The sequence below is a fragment of the Rhinatrema bivittatum genome, chromosome 6 (assembly GCF_901001135.1).
Source record: "Rhinatrema bivittatum chromosome 6, aRhiBiv1.1, whole genome shotgun sequence".
Lineage (NCBI taxonomy): Eukaryota > Metazoa > Chordata > Amphibia > Gymnophiona > Rhinatrematidae > Rhinatrema > Rhinatrema bivittatum.
Genome location: NC_042620.1, coordinates 349,908,080 through 349,928,961, shown reverse-complemented (window position 1 = coordinate 349,928,961; position 20,882 = coordinate 349,908,080). Strand labels below are relative to the sequence as shown.

The 20,882-nt window shown below is 45.9% G+C and overlaps 1 protein-coding gene across 3 annotated transcripts in view; it reads left to right on the top strand.

Moving 5' to 3' along the window:
• The window catches only part of HTATSF1 (HIV-1 Tat specific factor 1), a 227,408-nt gene that overhangs the window by 84,271 nt on the left and 122,255 nt on the right, over nt 1–20,882 (top strand). For 2 of the 3 annotated variants that reach the window (XM_029607810.1, XM_029607813.1), the window contains exons 3-4: nt 9,521–9,568; nt 10,349–10,503. In XM_029607810.1, coding sequence (XP_029463670.1) covers nt 9,521–9,568; nt 10,349–10,503 — 203 coding nt within the window. The remainder of the gene's footprint in view (nt 1–9,520; nt 9,569–10,348; nt 10,504–20,882) is intronic. The other variant, XM_029607811.1, reaches the window with a different exon arrangement.

Genomic DNA, 20,882 nt, shown 5'->3' with positions numbered 1-20,882 from the left:
ATTGCTGTTGCCTGTTCATCCAGGGCCTTGTGTCCCTAGGTGGGATTGACCTCTGTCCTCGGACTGCTTTGGCCTATCAGTCCAGGCCTTGTGTCCCTAGGTGGGATTGACCTCTGTCCTCGACTGCTTTGCTCTCTGTCCAGGCCTTACATCCCCTACAAGGGCTTGACCTCTAACGCTGTAACCTATCCGTCCACTGTCAAGGCCTTACGTCCCTACAAGGGCCTGACCTCTAACACTGTGCCTGTCCGTCCAGGCCTTACGTCCTTATCAGGGCTCGACCTCTAATGCTGTGCCTGTCTGTCCAGCTTGGAGCTAGGATATAGTTTTCATGACCTTTCATAATATGGGCCATTTTCCCAAGATGTTTCTTAGTTGCTACATTAATGTTTCTAGTGCTATAGAAAACTGGTGGTAGTTGTACTGTAGGTTCATCCTCTATGTGTTCCCATTGTTTACAGAGGCCACTGTAAGGTACAAAGTCAACATAGGTTGATATTGTAGATTTGGACTTGAGTAGCAGTTTTCTTATTTCTGAGAGCTCTTCAAGTTCCTTTGTCATCAGCTTGAAGTGCGTAAGTACAGTCAGTAACTTCGGGGTATTCACTAGACGCCAACGGAAAACACCCCACTCTAGGGGTGAAGCCGTTCTAGGGAGTCCTTTCCTGCACAAAGGAAAGGGAACTCTCTCCTGGGCCAGCCTGTCGTTCCCCTATAAAAACCACAGGGACCAGACTACCTCCACTCTGCCAGCCTGTCTTGCCCCTATCAGCTTTCTGCCACTCTGCTTTGCTGCCATACACCAGATGGACTCACTTAACTCATTGTGGTGCTCTTGCCACTCTCATGGTTCCCTCAGTGTGTTGGTGCTAGTCTTTCTGCTTGCTATGTTCCCCCTTCATTGTGCTGTAGGATGTCAATGCCACTTGTCTTGCCGCTTTGCCTGTCGTGCTGCCTTCTATGGTTCATGCATCTGTTATCGGTGCTCTCTTTTGAAGCTGTGGTGTGTTTTTTGACACTCTCACTGCTGCTTTGTGCCTCTGTTAAGCACTCTTGCCACTTCTGGTACCTTTTTGCACCCTTACAGTGCTTAGGCTATTCATGCCACTTTGCCACAGTCTAAGTACTTTGGAGCTCTTTTGTTGTTGTGATGATTGCTCCCCAGACAGTTTCATCAAAATTGATAATAAAACCCCAATTCTGCAGCCAAAAATAGGCTGGAAATTCTTCCCCCATTGACTTTAATGGGAACCAGAAACGAATTTCACATATCGACGTATCGGATGCGCCACATACGTCCGAATGCAACAGAAATGACCCCTGACGAATACGATTCCCGAATGCAATGAAAACCTTTTGGCTGCACATCCTTATGCCTTTCCCCGATGGTCTGTGTTGGGCAGATTGGTTCAGAGGGTTGAGAATCATAGAAGGATGATGCTTTTTGATGGCACCAGATTGGCACAGGAGAGACCATGATATGTGGATCTGAGGAAGCTCCTGGTAAATTCCCCCCTCCAGTTTCTGGCATCAGGGATCTGTTGCGGCAGGGGCCTGTTCTTCACGAAGATCTGACTTGATTTTGTTCTTGAGAGGGCTTGCTTGCTAAAGCATGGATATTCTGCTGCCGGTGACTGCTACTTTGCTACAAGCAAGAAAGTTCTCCACTTTCTTAGCCTATGTGCGGGTTTGGACGAGTGTTTGAGCTTTAGTGTGAAGATCGAGGGGTGCTTCCTTGTTCCATTAAGATCCCACTCATTTTGGAATTTTTTTTTCAGGATGGATTGAATAAAGGGTTGGCCCCTTAATTCCTTGAAGATACAGGTAGCGGCTCTTGTTTGTTTCAGTGGTCAGGTGAATGGTGGTACTTGTCGGCTCATCCAGATGTGGCCATTTCTTGACAGGAGTGAAACCATCTTTGTCCACCCTTGTGGTTACTGGTGGAGTCCTAATCTGGTTTTGGATTTCTTAGCGAGTCCCATGTTTTGACCGTGCGTAACCTTTCCTTGAGGTTGCTGACATTGAAAACAGTGTTTTCTTGTGGCAATTTGGTTCTGTGCGTAGAATATCTAAGCTGCAGGCCTTGTCTTCCAGGGGGCCTTTCCTTTGAGTGACTCCAGGGGCGATACAGTTCCTTCCTTTTGCCAGAAGTGGTCTGGATTTTTCACTTGAATCAAGTCCATTTCCCTGCCGTCTCTAGATAGGGAAAGAGATGCAGAAGAATATCACCTGTTGCGACCCTTGGATATCAAGAGACATATCATAAGGTATCTGGAGGTTTCTAAACCTTTCTGGAAGACAGATCACCTGTTTGTCCTCCATAGTGGAGGTAAACAGGAGCGAGCCGGCTTCGCAAGGCTACAATAGCTCGCTAGATTAAGGAGGTAGTCACAGCAGCATATGTGGAATGCTGGAAAGCCATTACCTAGTCAGGTTAGAGCTCATTCCACTAGGGCTCAGGCAGTGTCATGGGCGGAATTTAAATTGTTGTCTTCCGTTGACATTTGCTGAGGGTGTGACATGGTCCTCCTTACACACCTTTTCCAGGTATTATCATCTGGATGTGCAGGCCCAGGAGGACGCAGCCTTTGCAGGTGCGGTTTGACTGGACCCCTATTCGGGAGTAGCTTGGATACATCACACTAGTTCTGGACACAAAGAAATGAGAAATTACAAATTACCTGATAATTTCCTTTTTCCTTTAAACCAGAACAGATGAATTCAGTCTCCTGCCCTTGGCAGCTGAATGATGTGCTATGTACTCCTGCGTGGCTGCGTGTTCCAGGAGTTTATTGGAGGGTGTTTAGTTCCAGTGTTGATACATTCTTTGTCTTAGCTCAGTGTTCTGTTGGCTGAGTACTGAAATGGTTATTTGTTGTTATTCAAGTTTTTTGCTAGTCTGTCCACAGTTGACTTTTGAGGAATGACCGGCAGGCTGATTGTCACGGCAGAAGTATATTTACTGTGATGTCAGCTTTGCTCCGTCTCCATCTGTGATATAGGTGCATAACACCAATAGGTGCATCACACTAGTTCTGAATTCCATCTGTCTGGTCTAAAGAAAAGGAAATTATCAGGTAAGTAGTCATTTCTCATTCTAAAACTTTGACTTAGCCTCTCTGAACATGCTCCAGCATGCAGTATTCCATGCATCCATGTGGGGTCCCCTCAGTCTCTTCTTTTCCGTGGAACCCAGTATCTCGCGGTAAAGTTTAGTCTCTCTAACTTTTCTCCTCTTGCAGTGTTTTTTGCTGGGTTTTTTTTATAGTATTTGCATCTTGGGATCATGTTGTCAGCACAGGGTACCCCCAATTCTCTTCTCTTATCTCAGTCAACTTTTTCGATGTTTCGGTAAGTTTCCTTTCATAAACGATCCTCTGGGGTGTTAATGCGCTTGGTGCCTAGCAGCCATCGATGGCTGCTGCCATCATTTTCGACATTGCGTCCCTTTTCTTTTGTAATGGCATGCCATAGATTTTGATTTTTTAAGTGATGCCCTCGGTTTGCAAGAGGATTTTATGTTAAGGTTCCCCATGATAGATGGGTCCACTGCCTGGGGCATTGCATTCCATCCAGGGTTGCAGCAAGTGTGCACAGATGACCCCAGAAGGACGCCGGGCCTGGCTAGACTAGATGGACCAGCTTTTTGGGCCTGGAAAGATTGATCCATTTGCATCATAGGCATCAACATTGAGGGACCTTGGAGCCACACCAGTGGCCATCGAGCCATTTGCATCTGTGGGGCTATCGGCATCGACAGCTTCCAAGGATGCTAAAGGTGGATTATCACCCACCTCTTCCAGGAGGAAGACATTAGGTTTGTTGTCTTTGGTCTTGGCACCGGGGAAGGACCAAACCGAGCAACAAAGGAAGCCGAAGAAGCATCGGCATTGGTCCCCAACAAGTACAGTGCTGGGCACAGGGATACACCAGCCTCGACTGTGATGCCCCAAAGCGACCCTGTAGTAAAAAGCACCAGTTCACAGTTCCCAGAGGCTCACCACGGCCTCCACCGGTCCCAATGTCTGCCACCGATCCTCCTCTCAGTTCTAAAGTGGATCTGGCCACCCCTCTTAGATCCTAATCAGTCTTGATATTTGTGAACTTAGAGGAGGAGCTGGAGAACCGCATGCAGCAGTGCATGGAGAAGGTGCTGTGGAGCCTTGGATTCTAGGCACTGATGGCACCAGACTTGGCACCATCCCTCCTCGAGCCACTGCTCGAATCTCTGCATGTGCTCATCAGAGTGCTGCTGACACCTTCTTTGGTGTCTGTGCCTAGGATGGCAATGACGCCCGTCAGGGCATCGAGACTGCCACCAACCGATCTGGTGGTTGTCCCTAGAACCTTAGAAAAGGAATCTCCTCCGGCGATGGGGGTGACCTCTGGGTGCAGGTCCCCATGGCCAATCGAATCAATTCCCATACTACTGGCCGAGAGCACCTCGGGACCTGTCTTTTGTCTATAACAGTGAGGATGAGGCCCTTGCAAGCCTGGGATGGCCCCCCTCTGACCCGACTCCTCCCGATGGCAGAAGGAAGTCTTCCCTGGAAGACCTCTTCTTTGCGGGCCATGGATATCCCATTTAATTTTAAGACAGAGGAGGATACCAGCCACAAGATGATGGATATCCTCCAGTATGTGGAACTGCTTAAGGAGATCTTGGCAGTCCTAGTGCACAAGATTCTTATAGAGCTGCTGATGAGGATGTGGGAAAACCCCCTCTCAATGCCTTCCATGAATAGGAAGACGGATGTGATATATCTCGTCCAGAAGGCTCCCAGATTCGATAAGTGGCAGCTGCCACACCAATCAGTCATGCTCAAATCCGTTCTCAAGAAGGCCAAATGCACTCAAACCCATTCCTCAGTGTCCCCGGGAAGGATCAGAGGGCCATGGATGCTCTTGAGAGGAAAGTGTTTCAGGGTGCTATGCTTCTCACCCACATAGTGGGCCTGTATATGCATGACCTCCTGAAGCAGGTGCAGGACTTGGCCGAGCAGCTGCCTAAACAGTAGCAGGGCACCCTTCAGTCACTGGTGCAACAACGGTCTAGAGTGCAGAAATCATAGGGACTGCTCAACCAACAATGATTTCGAGATAGCATCGAGAGTCTCTACTGCAGGCATCGACACCAAGAGACTTGCCTGGCTGCGAGCCTTGGACCTCTGTCAAGAGGTGCAGGAGTGACTCGCGGACGTGATAAGGTGAAGGACACAGTGGCTGAAATTCGTGACCTCTATGTGACACACCAATAGGACTCAAGACATGTCCTCCTCATCCATGAGGCCTGCAATTTTCTGGCCCCAGGAAGTCTCTTTTCTGCTCAAGGACATACTATTCACCACCACCTCGGTCCCCTTCAGCAATAACAGAATCCTTGTAACCATTCAAATCAACAGAGGGCCCCAAAGCCCAACCAGCAAGTCATTCAACTCCAGGGATCAGGTATTGACTGGGTCAAAGGGAGCATAGCGAACACCTCTGTACCCTGACAATGGAATTTTCAGTTGGAGGCACAGTGCAGTTCTACGCGAACAGGTGGTCCAGTATAACCTCAGATCAGTAGGTCCTCACCATCATTCGCAGAAGGCACAAATTAAACCTATTGAGTGCCCCATCAAATTGCCTCCCCCCCACCCAAGTCCATTTTGGGGACCGGTAGCACATCAGGAAGTGTTACTTTCAGATCTTTCCTCCCTCTTAATGGCCAAAGCGGTTGAGCCCATTCCAGCAGAACGATGAGGGCAGGGATTTTACTCCCTGTATTTCCTGATTCCAAAGGAAACAGGGGTACTCCATCCCATCCTAGACCTAAGGGCCTTGAACAACTTTCTAAGAAGAGAAATGTTGAGCATGTTTTCCCCGGGCACTTTGATCCCATTCCAGCAAAAAGAGGTTTCGCTATGCTCTCTCGATCTCAAGAATGCATATACTCTCCTCGAGATACTCCCCAGCTATTGTAAATATCTCTGATTTGTGGTGGAAAACTGCACTTCCAGTACCATGTTCTGCCGTTTGGGCTAGCAACTGCTCTGTGAGTCTTTACCAAATGCCTAGCTGTGGTGGCAGTGCACCTTCGCAGATTGGGAGTTCATGTTTTCCCCCATCTGGACAATTAGCTGATTAAGAGCACCTCTAGGGCAGGGTCCAAAGGGTCCACAAACTCGACCATCCGGGTTTTGGAATCACTAGGGTTTTATCATCAACTACCTAAATCCCATCTCAGCCTGTCACCTCAATTGGACTTCATAGGAACCCTATTACACATAGCTCAGGCTAAGGCCTTCTATCAACATGATGTCCACTGCAGCAGAGATACAACAGACAGCAGGTATCAGCATGGTACATGTTGAGGCTGTTGGGCCATATGGCCACCATAGTACATTTTACTCCCTGGGCACACATGCACATGTGATGAGCCCAATGGACCTTGTGATCCCAGGGCTTCAAGCTACTCAGGATCTACAGGTCTGCATCTGAGTCACTCTGTCCCTCTGAGACTCTTTGTCCTGGTGGAGGGAAATTTCCAAACTGGAACAGGGGTTTATCCTTCCAAATTCCTCGGGTCCAAATTGTCATGATCATAGATGCATCCACCATAGGCTGGGGAACCCATGTAGATGGACTCAGCACCCAGAGGCTCTGGTTCACCCAGCAACATCTTTCAAATCAACTTCCTGGAGCTCCGAGCGATCAGGTACATGCTATGGGCTTTCAAAGATCTATCCAACAAAATTGTGTTGATCTAGACAGACAACCAAGTGGTGATGTACTACATCAACAAGCAGAGAGGTACAGGCTCTTATCTCCTATGTCAAGATTTGGTCCTGGGTCCTCTCCTACAGGATGGAGCTCAAAGCGACGTATCTGGCTGGTACAGTAAATGGAATAGTGGCAAACTGAGCCGCTCCTTCAGACCCCTCGAATAGTCTCTGGACCAGTGGGTAGCAAATTAGATCTTCTGCCTCTGGGGAAGACTGGAGCTGAATCCGTTTGTGGTTCCTTGGACCAGGAAGGTTCTTCAGTTCTGCTCCATGTACAGGACACACGGCAAGCTAGTCTCAGATGCCTTTGCCCTTCAATGGGGCCAGGTTCTCCTGTACGTGTATCCTCATGTTCTGCTGGTGGCAAAGACTTTGTTGAAGCTCAAGGAGGACAAGGGAACTATGATACTTGTTGCCCCCCATTGTCTGAGGCAAATCTGGTTTCCACTCCTTCGGGAGTAGTCCATTCGGAAACCAATCAGACTGGGGACTTCCCCAGATCTCATCATCCAGGATCAAAGCTGGTTGTAGTATCCCAACCTTCAAGCCCTGTCACTCACAGCTTGGATGTTTATCTTGCAACCTCTCAGTCTCTCGGATGATGTGGCTTCTAGAAACCTTCCACCAGGAAGTCCTATGGACTGAAGTGAAGGTGGTTTTCCATTTGGTGTGAGCAAAAGCTCTTAGACCCTGTCTCCTGCTCTCCACAGAAACTACTTGATTACAGTCTACATCTCTTTTACACTGGCCTCAAGACCAACCTTGTTAGAGTTCATTTGAGCGCAATTGGCGCATATGGCCATGGTATAGAGGGTAAGCCCATAGTTGTACATTTTATATGGGGGCTGCTTCATTTGAAGCCTCCCCTAAGGTCTCCTGTTGTGTCCTGCGACCTCTGTGGTTTTGCTCAGCCAATGAAAGTTCCTTTTGATCTGCTGAACTTCTGTGACCTGAGGTACATGACCTGGAAGTCATGTTTTTGGTGGTGGTCACTTCAGCACACAGGGTCAGTAAACTCCAGGTCTTAGTGACTTATCCACCTTACACTAAGTTTTTTCATAATAGGGTGCGTGCATAAGACCACCCTAAGTTGCTGACTAAGGTGGTGTCTGAATTCCATCTTAACCAGTCCATTGTCCTGCTAACATTCTTTCCCAGGCTCAATTCGCATCAAGGCGAGTAAGCCTTGCACAGTTTGTACTGCAAGAGAGCCTTACCCTTCTGTCTGGAGTGGACAGAAGCCCATAAATAGACCGCCCATCTTTTTGTTTCTTTTGACCAGAACAGACTGGGAAACACCATTGCCAAGCAGATTCTTTCCAGTTGGCTAGCAGACTGCATCTCCTTCTGTTATGCCCAGCTGGATTGCATTTTAGGTGTCATGTGAAGGTTCACTCTGTTCGAGCCATGGAAACGTCGGTGGCCTACTTGCAAGTAGTCCCCATGGAGGAGATCTGCAGAGCTGCAACCTGGAGTTCATCCACTCATTCACATCTAATTACTGTTTGGATGGGGATGGCCAACACAACAGCAGGTTTGGCCAATCTGTCCTTTGGAACTTCTCTAAGGTTAAAAGCCCAACTCTGTTTCCTCCTAGGGCCCATTATATTTGTTCAGGCTGCCCCCTTCCTGTTACCAACAAAATGTTGTTGTGCCTATCGGCACCTGTTTTGTTGGTCCCCTTTTCTGGAGGTCGGGGAGGGGTGGGTCACCTGTAGCTAGGGATTCACCCATCTGTGAGTACAGCAAGGATGTCATTCCTCACAAGAGCTGCCTGCCTCCCCATGGAACTGGGTCTTCACTCATGGATTTTCTTCTTTATTATTTTCTTCTTAATTCTTTGTTATAAGACTGAGGGGACTCTTTGTGGACACATGGTATGTTGCATGCCAGAGCATGCTCAGAGAGGCCCAGTCAAAGTTCTAGAAACTTCAACACCAGTTTTCCATGCCAGGCTCCATTGGATGATGTCACCCATGTGCGAGGACTGACATCCTACTGTCCTCAGAGAACATCTGTTACAGATAAACAACTCTGCCTTACTGTGGGACAAATTGCTTGAAATGGAGAGCTTCATGGGTTTAATTGATGGAATTAAGAAATCTGAGCAATGCAACTTTAGCCTCAGATTTATTTGGAATTCCTAAAATTATATGTAGTATTCATTAAGTGACCTGAGAATGAGCATTTTGAAAAGCAGAATTTCAACCCAACCCAGAAGATGAAAATGTTAAAATACTGATGCACCGATAAAGAGTAGCACTGTGATGTACTGTTCAATTGCACTATATATACCTGCTAGATTTAAAAATTAATATCTAAACTGCACCTCTTCTATAATGGTGGAGCGAGTGCCAGGTAGGGTTGCCGACTGGCTCCACATCATAAAGAACAGGACAATCCAATGCCCATGTAGATTTGTAGTTCTGATTTTCTTAGGGATAGCAACAAAATCCTAATTCCAGTTCCTGTGCTCCCAGTTGGTATCAGACCCTGCACTCTTCCTTGGACTTAAGGGAACTGATCACAGAAGGTAGGCCCAGCAATGTCACTTTTTCTGGCATTCTGGTCTCTAGAATAAAGTTTGCTTTTGAAGAAAATAATACTTATCCCCTGTAGGTATGCACAAGTCTATGATAGCAATAAAGTGTGTATGTATACATCTACAGCTATGATTTAATGATGGACTGAATTTTTTTTGTAGTGCATTTTTAGTGCGCTTGTATTTGTTTTAACGGTCAACCTTTTTTCAGGTTGGTTTCATGTTGAAGAAGACAGAAACACAAATGTATATGTGACTGGTAAGTGATACTGCTTTCATATATAATGCATTGGGCAAACCCATGTACTGAAAGTACATTAGGGAGATCATGTCAGACGACTCTTATTAATAGGATAACTATTCACAAATAAGTGTGCATGGTTATTTAGTTTCTTCTTTAATTCTTTTATAAGCATATTCAACTCATTTGAACTTTACAGATTTAAAAGTGGTCTAAACTGAAGTTTCCCCATGAATTTATGGCACTAAAATATAGCATTATAAAGCCTCTAAAAGGATAAAATTAATTTCTAGTAAATATATGTTTCATAATTTGATGCTTGTTCTTTCCCCACAAATGTGCCAGCAGCCTATTGAGCCTATGGGGGAATGGTGGGCTCCAACTGGAGCTTTCTGAGGTTATAAAGCACTCCTTTTGCATGACATAAGTCTGAATTATAAAGAAAATTTCTTTGAGGCAAACAGTGATTCTCTTTTTTTTGGGCATGTATAATACTGTAACCCTATGAAGCCAAGAAGTGCATTTTATTGCAGCAAGCATTTGATTAGGTCCTATTAAAATGCCACCTTCAACACCTGGGTGGGCTATAAAATATATCACTGCTCTTCCTAGAAGGCCAAAGGGATGTGCAGTGAGGTCACTATATGCAGTTGTTTATCCTTCCCTCACTGTCCCTACTTCACTTCTACTGAATGTGCCATTCAGAGAATTAGAAATAGTGGAATAAGTATTAATTGTTTCTTAATTTAAAATATTTTGCACACTTGTTCTTAATATTGAAATTTACTTAACTTGTAGGTCTTCCTCCAGACATTACAGAAGATGAATTTGTACAGGTTATGTCCAAGTGTGGTATCATCATGAGGGATCTCCAGACAGAGGAGTATAAAATCAAGCTATACAAGGATAAGCAAGGAAATCTTAAGGGAGATGGCCTTTGCTGTTATCTGAAGGTAAGTGCAAAGAATGAATTTAGGGTTTCTTTGACTTCCCATGAAATAACTTCAAGACAGGTGTTTTTGATTGTTGAAAGCCACTGTTTTGATCTGTAGTCATTTCATCCTGATAGGGGTAATCCTTAATTTTTGTTTTTGTATTATATGTCTAATATTGAACAATGCAATAAACTTTGATATTTCTCCTAGGACAAGCAGGATGGTAGTCCTCACAGATAGGTGACATCATCAGATGGAGCCCGGCACAGAAAACATTTGTCAAAGTTTCTAGAAGCTTTGACTGGCACTGAGCATGCCCAGCACGCGAGGTCCCCCTTTAGTCTCTCTTTTTTTTTTTCCACAGTGTACTTGCCTTGCAGTTTTGGAGCTCAGTTTCACAAGTGATTTTTCTTGTTTAATTCTAACAATTTTTATCCCATTTAAACATCAGGTCCCCCTTTTCCAAACGGTGTACCTTCCTCAGCATGGTAAGTTCAGTTTTCTCCCTTCTCTGCGGTTGATTCCCAGCGTGTTGCTTCTCGGTGGCCCCCAGTCATCGACCGCTTGCTGGCTCTTTTTCATGGCGTCATCCGGTTTTCATCAGTGCCCCCAGTGCCCGTGGACCATGTCCATCACGGATCCGCGTGAGGTCTGTATCCTCTGCCTGGCGGCGTCGCATGACATCCAAGGGTGTCAGCTGTGCGACCAGATGACTCCCAAGGGCTGTTGTGCTTGGCTCAATAAAATGGAGAAACTTTTTGGTCCCAAAAGTCCTCTCCATCCACGCCTGCATCGGAGTCATCGACACCCAGAGGTCAAGGGGAACTGCTCGATATGCTATTCCTCTCTACACCCCCAGTGGCATCATCCAGGGACTGAAGAGACAGTGACTGCTCCTCCATGGTGTCACTGCTCTCAAGAACAGCAGGATCCTTTGCCTCCTCTGCGCCAGGGAAAGGTCGAGCCGAGCACCATGGGAGATCCCAGAAACACTGACATCGGTCTTCATCAATGCACAGCACCGGTTCCGGTGCGGCACTCGTGACTGCCATGCCATCACCGAACCAACCCTGTGGTGAGGAGGGCCCAGGCGTTCCCCACCGATGCCGGACACCGTGCCTCCTCATCCCCCTCTATCAGTCCTGTCCTCACCAGACTTCCAGGAGGAGTTGGACCACAGGGTGAAGAGTGCGGTACTCCAAGCTTTATGGAGCATTGAACCACCACCGGCCCCCATACCAGTGCCTGAGCCAGCACCATCTATCTTGGCGCCCCTGCTTGAACGTCTGGATGTCCTACTTGGCACCCTTCCGATACAACCGGTGTCCGAGGGACCTTTGGTTCCCCATCGGCCACCGATACCCTCCTTGGGAGTGATCCCCATCATTGGGTCCTCTGAGGAGGAAGATATGCACCAACCGACGGCGCCATCCAGTGCGTAGTCCCGAGGCCTCATTTACCTGGGACTTCTGGCCTCTCGAGACTTCCAGTGCCCCAGCTGCCGCTGGGGCCATCTGTTCCCTCGGTGCCCTCGAGATCCTCAGTACGCAGGCCTCACCCACGCAGGCCCCATGGGGACCTAAGCGAGGAGGAGGGTCTATATAATCCATGGGGAGATGACTCTTCAGAATCTTTCTCTGATGTCTCTGACAACCCCCTCTTGGAACCTTCGCCACCAGAGGAAAGGCGTCTGTCTCCCCCGAGGACCTCTCTTTCACAGGTTTTGTAAGGGCCATGGCTGAGTCCATCCACTTCCAGCGCTTCACGGAGGAGGATGCATGACATAAAATGTTGGAAGTCCTCCAATTTCTCAGTGCCCCGAAGGAGATAGTGGCTGTTCTATCCATGACATTTTTAAGAACCTTCTCCTTTCGATGTGGGAACACCCGATACTTATTTCTCCAGTAAATAGGAAGGTGGATGCCACCTGCCTGGTGCAACAGGCCTTGGATTTTGAGAGACGCCATCTCCCTCACCAGTCTGTGGTAGTGGAGTCTGCCCTCAAAAAGGCCAAACGCTTCCCCACACCCATGCCTCTGCCCCTCCGGGGCGAGAACATAGGGAGCTAGGTGCCTTGTGTAGGAAGGTCTTTCGTGGCGCCATGCTCATTGCCCATATCTCCTCCTACCAGTTGTACATGACCCAATACAATCGGAGTCTGTGGAAACAGGTCCAGGAACTTGCAGAACACCTGCCACAGCAGCAGCAAGAGTTGCTCTCCGCTATCACACAACAGGGTCTTGAAGCCAGAAAACATGAGGTGAGATCCACCTATGATGTCTTTGAAACAGCAGCCAGTCTGGTTAAAGACCTCTATCATATCCCCCTCAGCCGTCTCTTCTCCAAAATGAACAGGCCTAACCTCTTCAACCTTTCCTCATAGGGGAGTTGTTCCATCCACTTTATCATTTTGGTTGCCCTTCTCTGTACCTTCTCCATCGCAACTATATCTTTTTTGAGATGCGGCAACCAGAATTGGTGTGGTGTGGTCTCACCATGGAGCGATACAGAGGCATATTATGACATTTTCCGTTTTATTAACCATTCCCTTCCTAATAATTGCTAACATTCTGTTTGCTTTTTTGACTGCTGCAGCACACTGAGCCGACATTTTTAAAGTATTATCCACTATGATGCCTAGATCTTTTTCCTAGGTGGTAGTTCCTAATATGGAACCTAATGTCGTGTAACTACAACAAGGGTTATTTTTCCCTGTATTCAACACCTTGCACTTGTCCACATTAAATTTCATCTTCCAGTTTTGCAAGGTCTTCCTGTAATGTATCACAATACGCTTGTGATTTAACTACTCTGAATAATTTTGTATTGTCCACAAATTTGATAACCTCACTCGTTGTATTCCTTTCCAGATCATTTATATATATATATATATATATATATATTGAAAGGCACTGGTCCAAGTATAGATCCCTGAGGCACTCCACTGTTTACCCTTTTCCACTGAGAAAATTGACCATTTAATCCTATTCTCTGTTTCCTGTCTTTTAACCAGTTTTGTAATCCACGAAAGGACATCGCCTCCTATCCCATGACTTTTTAGTTTTCTTAGAAGCCTCTCATGAGGGACTTTGTCAGACTCCTTATGAAAATCCAAATACACTACATCTACTGGTTCATCTTTATCCACATGTTTATTAACCCCTGCAAAAAAATGAAGCAGATTTGTTAGGCAAGACTTCCCTTGGGTAAATCCATGTTGACTGTGTTCCATTAAACCATGTCTTTCTATATGCTCTACGATTTTGATCTTTAGAATAGTTTCCACTGTTTTTCCCGGCACTGAAGTCAGGCTCACTGGTCTATAGTTACCCGGATTGCCCCTGGAGCCCTTTTTAAATATTGGGGTTACATTGGCCACCCTCCAGTCTTCACGTTCAATGGATAATGTAATGATAGTTTACAAATTTTAATAGATCAGAAATTTCATTTTTTAGTTCCTTCAGTACCCTAGGATGCATACCATCCGGTCCAGGTGATTTGCTACTCTTTAGTTTGTTAATCTGGCCTACTACATCTTCCAGGTTCACAGTGATTTGGTTCAGTTCTTCTGACTCATCACCCTTGAAAACCATCTTCAGAACTGTATCTCCCCAACATCCTCATTAGTAAAAACAGAAACAAAACATTAATTTTGTCTTTCTGCAATGGCCTTATCTTCCTTAAGACTGGATGGTATACAACCGTGGACCAGATGGTATGCAACCATTTTGGACCATTAGATGACCCCTCGGTCATCTAATGGTCCAGCCAACTACCTCACAGGTTTCTTGCTTTGGATATATTTTTAAAAGTTTTTATTATGAGTTTTTGCCTCCATGGCTAACTTCATTTCAAATTCTCTCTTCGCCTGTCTTATCAATGTTTTACACTTAACTTGACAATGCTTATGTTTTATCCTATTTTCTTCAAATTTTATTTTATTTTTTATTTATTATTTTTATATACCGACATTCAATCTGAGATATCACATCGGTTTACATTCAGGTACTGTAGGTATTTCCCTATCCCCAGAGGGCTTACAATGTAACAGGCCGATTCAGTAAAGTCCGCGGGAGAGCAGACGAACGCCCGCTCTCCCGGCACGCGCACCGGCCCCTTACCGGTGCGCGCGATGCAGTATTCAAATTAGGTGGCGCGGTAGAAACGGAGAAAAGGAGGCGCTAGGGACACTAGCACGTCCCTAGCACCTCCTTTTTGACAGGAGCGGCGGCTGTCAGCGGGTTTGACAGCCGACGCTCAATTTTGCTGGCGTCTGTTCTCGAGCCCGCTGACAGCCATGGGCTTGGAAACCGGACGCTGGCAAAATTGAGCGTCCGGTTTTCGGCCCGACAGCCGCAGGCCGAATTCAAATTTTTTTTTTTTTTTTTTACTTTTTTTACTCTTCGGGACCTCCGACTTAATATCGCTATGATATTAAGTCGGAGGGTGCACAGAAAAGCAGTTTTTACTGCTTTTCTGTGCACTTTCCTGGTGTTGGAAGAAATTAGTGCCGACCTTTGGGTCGGCGCTAATTTCTGAAAGTAAAATGTGCAGCTTGGCTGCACATTTTACTTTCTGTATCCCGCGCGCATACCTAATAGGGCCATCAACATGCATTTGCATGTTGAGGGCGCTATTAGGTGTCGCGGGTTGGACGCGCGTTTTCCTCCCCTCACTGAATAAGGGGTAAGGGAAAACGCGCGTCCAACCCGCGACACCTAATAGCGCCCTCAACATGCAAATGCATGTTGATGGCCCTATTAGGTATGCGCGCGGGATACAGAAAGTAAAATGTGCAGCCAAGCTGCACATTTTACTTTCTGTATCCCGCGGCCGATACAGTACAGTGCGCTCCGTTGGAGCGCACTGTACTGTATCGGCCTGTAAGTTTTGTACCTGAGGCAATGGAGAATAAAGTGATTTGCCCAAGGTCACAAGGAGCGACAGCGGGACTCAAACCCTGGTCTCCTGGTTCCCACTGCTCTAAACCACTAGGCTATTCCTCCTCCCTACCAGATGGATCCTTCTTCCAATTTTTGAAGGATGTTTTTTGGCTAAAATAGCCTCTTTCACATCACCTTTTAACCATGACGGTAATCGTTTTGCCTTCCTTCCACCTTTCTTAATGCGTGGAATACATCTGGACTGCATCTCTAGGATTGTATTTTTAAACAATGTCCATGCCTGTTAAACACTTTTAACCTTTGCAGCTGCACCTTTCAGTTTTTTCTATTTTCCTCATTTTATCAACGTTTCCCTTTTGAAAGTTTAGTGTTAGAACTGTAGATTTACTTATTATCCCCCTTCCAGTTATTAGTTTAAATTTGATCATGTTATGATTACTATTGCCAAATGGCCCCACCACCGTTACCTCTCTCACCAAATCCTGCATTCCACTAAGAATTAAATCTAAAATAGCTCCCTCTCTTCTTGGTTCCTATTGCTCCATGAAGCATTCATTTATTACATCCAGGAACTTTGTCTCTAGCAAATCCTGATATTACCCCAGTATTGACTGGGTAAATGTAATTGAAATCTCCCATTATTATTGCACTGCCAAATTGGTTAGCTTCCATGATTTCTCTTAGCATTTCATCATCTGTCTGACCATTTTGGCTAGGTGGACGATAGTATACTCCTATCACTATACTCTTACCCAACACACATGGGATTTCTACTGAGCATTTAGTCTTTTGAATGATCTTTATCCTGTTGGACCCTATAATCTCTTGGACATAAAGTGCCACACCCAGCGGCGGATTCCCGATGACGACCTGCCCAGGGATTACTTCTTAGACTTCTGGCATTGGCATACAGACATTTCAAAGTGTGTTTTTTGTTTGTATTAACAACCTGCTTTTCAGTTGTTAGGGATAATTTGGAAATCATTAATTGGTGATTTTTTACATATAGACACATGAACTACGTTTGCTTTTATTGGAACCTCTCTGTTGGGATGCCCTAACTCTCCTGTTTCATTAGTATCCTTCGAGGATACATTTCTCCGAACCATGTACTCCTGGGTGACTGTCGGCTTTCCCCCTTGTTCTAGTTTAAAAGCTGCTCTATCTCATTTTTGAAAGTTAGTGCCAGCAGCTTGGTTCCACTCTGGTTAAGGTGGAGCCCATCCTTTCGGAAAAGTCTCCCCCTTCCCCAAAGGTTTCCCCAGTTCCTTACAAAACTGAATCCCTCTTCCCTGCCCCATCGTCTCATCCACGCATTGAAACTCTGGAGCTCTGCCTGCCTCTGGGGACCTGCACGTAGAACAGGAAGCATTTCAGAGAATGCCACCCTGGAGGTTCTGGATTTCAGCTTTCTACCTAAAATCCTAAATTGATGACAGATCCTAAATTTGGCTTCAAGAACCTCTCTCCCACATTTTCGTATGTCGTTGGTGCCCACATGTACCATGACAGCCGGCTCCTCCCCAGCACTGTCTATAATCCTATCTAGGTGATGCGTGAGGTCTGCCACGTTTGCACCAGGCAAGCAAGTTACCAGGCAATCCTCACGCCCATTGTCCTCTCAGTGCGAGAGGACAATACATCACCTGGAGAGCAGGTCCTTGCTACAAGATCACTTCCTGCTACACCAGGGTGATGTTCTCCTACTGGGAGACTTTTCTGATCCAAGGCAGCACTGGGGCTGCCAGACTGGATTTAGGACTTGGCTACTATGTCCCTGAAGGTCTCATCAATGTACCTCTCTGTCTACCTCAGCTCCTCCAAGTCTGCTACTCTAGCCTCCAGAGATCGGACTCGTTCCCTGAGAGCCAGGAGCTCTTTACACCGAGTGCACACATACAATCTCTCACCAGCGGGTAAAAAAAATCATACATGTGACACTCAATGCAAAAGACTGGAACACTCTCCCCCTCCCCTTGCTGCTGGACTGCTGCCTTCATCTTAGTTTTATTGAGTTCCTAGTTAAGTTTAGGATACTAAGGGAGTTGGGATTAGAGTACTTTAAATTTACAGGTGAATTTACTAATTAATCAGCTAGTGTTCTATAAGGGGTGATTAAACTTTCAATAAGGGCTGGTACAATAGTATGATTTAGATAAACAGAAATGACAGCAGAAGAAGACCAAACAGCCCATCCAGTCTGCCCAGCAAGTTTCGCACTTTTTTTTTTTTCATACTTATCTGTTTCTCTTGGCTCTTAGTAACCTTTTGGTTCTATTTCCCTTCCAACCCCACCATTAATGTAGAGAGCAGTGTTGGAGCTGCATCTAAGTGAAATATCTAGCTTAATTAGTTAGGGGTAGTAACCGCCACAATAAGCAAGCTACACCCATGCTTATTTGTTTACCCAGACTATGTAATTCAATCCTTGTTGGTTGTCTGTATATAGATCCACTTTTCTTCATTCCCCCTGCCGTTGAAGCAGAGAGCTGTGCTGGATATGCTTGAAGTATCAGACTATCTCCCTGCCGTTGAAGCAGAGAGCTATGCTGGATATGCATTGAAAGTGAAGTATCAGGCTTATTTGGTTTGGGGTAGTAACTGCCATAAAAAGCAAGCTGATCCCTGCTTTTTTGTGAATGCAAATCTTTTTTTTTTCCCCACATTCATTTACGTCCTGTAGACTTTATGGATCCACAGTGTTTATCCCACGCCCCTTTGAAGTCTTTCACACTTCTGGTCTTCACCACTTCCTCCGGAAGGGCATTCCAGGCATCCACCACCCTCTCCGTGAAGAAATACTTCCTGACATTGGTTCTGAGTCTTCCTCCCTGGAGCTTCAAATCGTGACCCCTGGTTCTGCTGATTTTTTTCCGACGGAAAAGGTTTGTCGTTGTCTTTGGATCATTAAAACCTTTCAAGTATCTGAAAGTCTGAATCATATCACCTCTACTCCTCCTTTCCTCCAGGGTGTACATATTTAGATTCTTCAATCTCTCCTCATAAGTCATTCGATGAAAACCTTCCACCTTTTCGGTCGCCCTTTTCTGGACCGCCTCCATCTTGTCTCTGTCTCTTTGGAGATACGGTCTCCAGAACTGACCACAGTATTCCAGGTGAGGCCTCACCAAGGACCTGTACAAGGGGATAATCACTTCCCTTTTCTTACTCGATATTCCTCTCTCTATGCAGCCCAGCATTCTTCTGGCTTTAGCTATCGCCTTGTCACATTGTTTCGCCGACTTCAGATCATTAGACACTATCACCCCAAGGTCTCTCTCCTGCTCCGTGCACATCAGCCCTTCTCCCCCCATCGAATACAGTTCATTCGGATTTCCACTCCCCATATGCATGACTCTGCACTTCTTGGCATTGAATCTCAACTGCCATATCTTCGACCACTCTTCCAGCTTCCTTAAATCCTGTCTCATTCTTTCCACTCCTTCCGGTGTGTCCACTCTATTGCAGATCTTAGTGTCATCCGCAAAAAGACAAACCTTACCTTCTATCCCGTCCGCAATGTCGCTCACAAAGATATTGAACAGGACCGGTCCCAACACAGATCCTTGCGGTACACCGCTTAAAACCGCTCTCTCTTCAGAGAGAGTTCCATTTACCATCACACATTGTCTTCTGTCCGTCATCCAGTTTGTAATCCAGGCCACCACCTCGGCACTCACTCCTAAGCTTCTCATTTTATTCACCAGTCTCCTGTGCGGGACCGTATCAAAAGCTTTGCTGAAATCCAAGTAGATGACATCGAGTGCTCTTCCTTGATCCAATTCCTTGGTTACCCAGTCAAAAAAGTCGATCAGATTTGTCTGACAGGATCTTCCCCTGGTGAATCCATGCTGCCTCTGGTCCATCAATTCTCCCGACTGTAGATAGTTCACTATTCTCTCTTTCAACAGTGACCCCATTACTTTTCCCACCACCGAAGTAAGGCTAACCGGTCTGTAGTTGCCAGCCTCTTCTCTGTTCCCACTCTTGTGAAGCGGGACCACCACCGCTCTTCTCCAGTCACTCGGCATCACTCCTGTTTCTACGGATCTATTGAACAGGTCACACAGCGGACCTGCCAGCACATCTCTGAGCTCCCTCAGTATCCTGGGATGAACCTCATCAGGCCCCATGGCTTTGTCCACTTTCAGTTTCTCCTGCTCTTCCCATACATTTTCTACTATAAATGGAGTTACATCTACTCCACTCCCCTCCAGTTTCTTGTTAACTAGGGACGGTCCTTCTCCAGGGTCCTCCTTAGAGAACACAGAACAGAAGTATTCGTTTAATATTTCTTCGTCTCGCTCAACACATTGATCCTTTCCACCTTTCAATTTCACTATACTACTTTGAACTTTTCTCTTTTCAAAGATGTATCTGAAAAATGTTTTGTCACCTCTCTTTACCTCCTTGGCAATCCTCTCTTCTGCTTGACTTTTTGCTCTCTTGATTAATTTCTTCATCTCCCTCAGTTCTACCAGATATTCTTCTTTGTGCTCCTCCCTTTGGGATCTTTTATATTTTTTGAAAGCTGTTCTTTTAGCCTTTATTTTGTCAGCCACCTCCTTTGAGAACCAGTTAGGTTTCATTTTTCTTTTTCTTTTCTTTACTTTTCTAACATATAGATTAGTTGCCTTGGCAATTGCTCCTTTTAGATTGGTCCACTGTTGATCCACATCTCTCTCATTCTCCCAGCCTTTTAGTTCTTCCTCCAGGTACTACCCCATTTCATCAAAGTCTGTGTTTTTGAACTGCAAAACTCGGGTTTTTGTGCTTCTTTTCCGTATCTTTTTTGTGATATTAAACCATACCGTTTGATGATCACTGGTGCTGAGGTGGGCGCCCACCTGGACATCAGAGACATTATCTCCATTAGTGAGCACTAAGTCAAGTATAGCTCCTTCTCTTGTGGGTTCCATAACCATTTGTTTGAACAAAGCTACTTGCAGGGCATCCACTATTTCTCTACTATTATTAGATTCTGCAGATGGGATTCTCCAGTCTACATCTGGCATATTAAAGTCTCCAACGATCACCACTTCTCCCTTCTTTCCCATCTTTTGGATGTCTTCAACCACATCTCTGTCCAGCTCTTCTTTTTGGTTTGGTGGCCTGTAAACCACTCCAATAAAAATGGATGTCTCATCTTTTTTTAGGTTGGCCCATAATGCTTCTTCATTGCCCCATCTTCCTTGCAGCTCCGATGCTTGGATATTGTTTCTGACATAAAGAGCCACTCCTCCCCCTTTCCTATCCTCTCTGTCTTTCCTTAACAAGTTATAGCCTGGTATTGCCGTATCCCAGTCGTGAGATTCCGTAAACCACGTTTCCGTGACAACAACAACGTCCAAGTCCGCCTCCACCATTAGGGCTTGCAGATCTGGGATTTTATTGCCCAAACCACGAGCATTTGTGCTCATAGCTTTCCAGCTTTCTTCGTACAGGTTACTGCTGTTCCTGGACTCCTTTTGTGACCTTTTTAGTTGAGTTTTG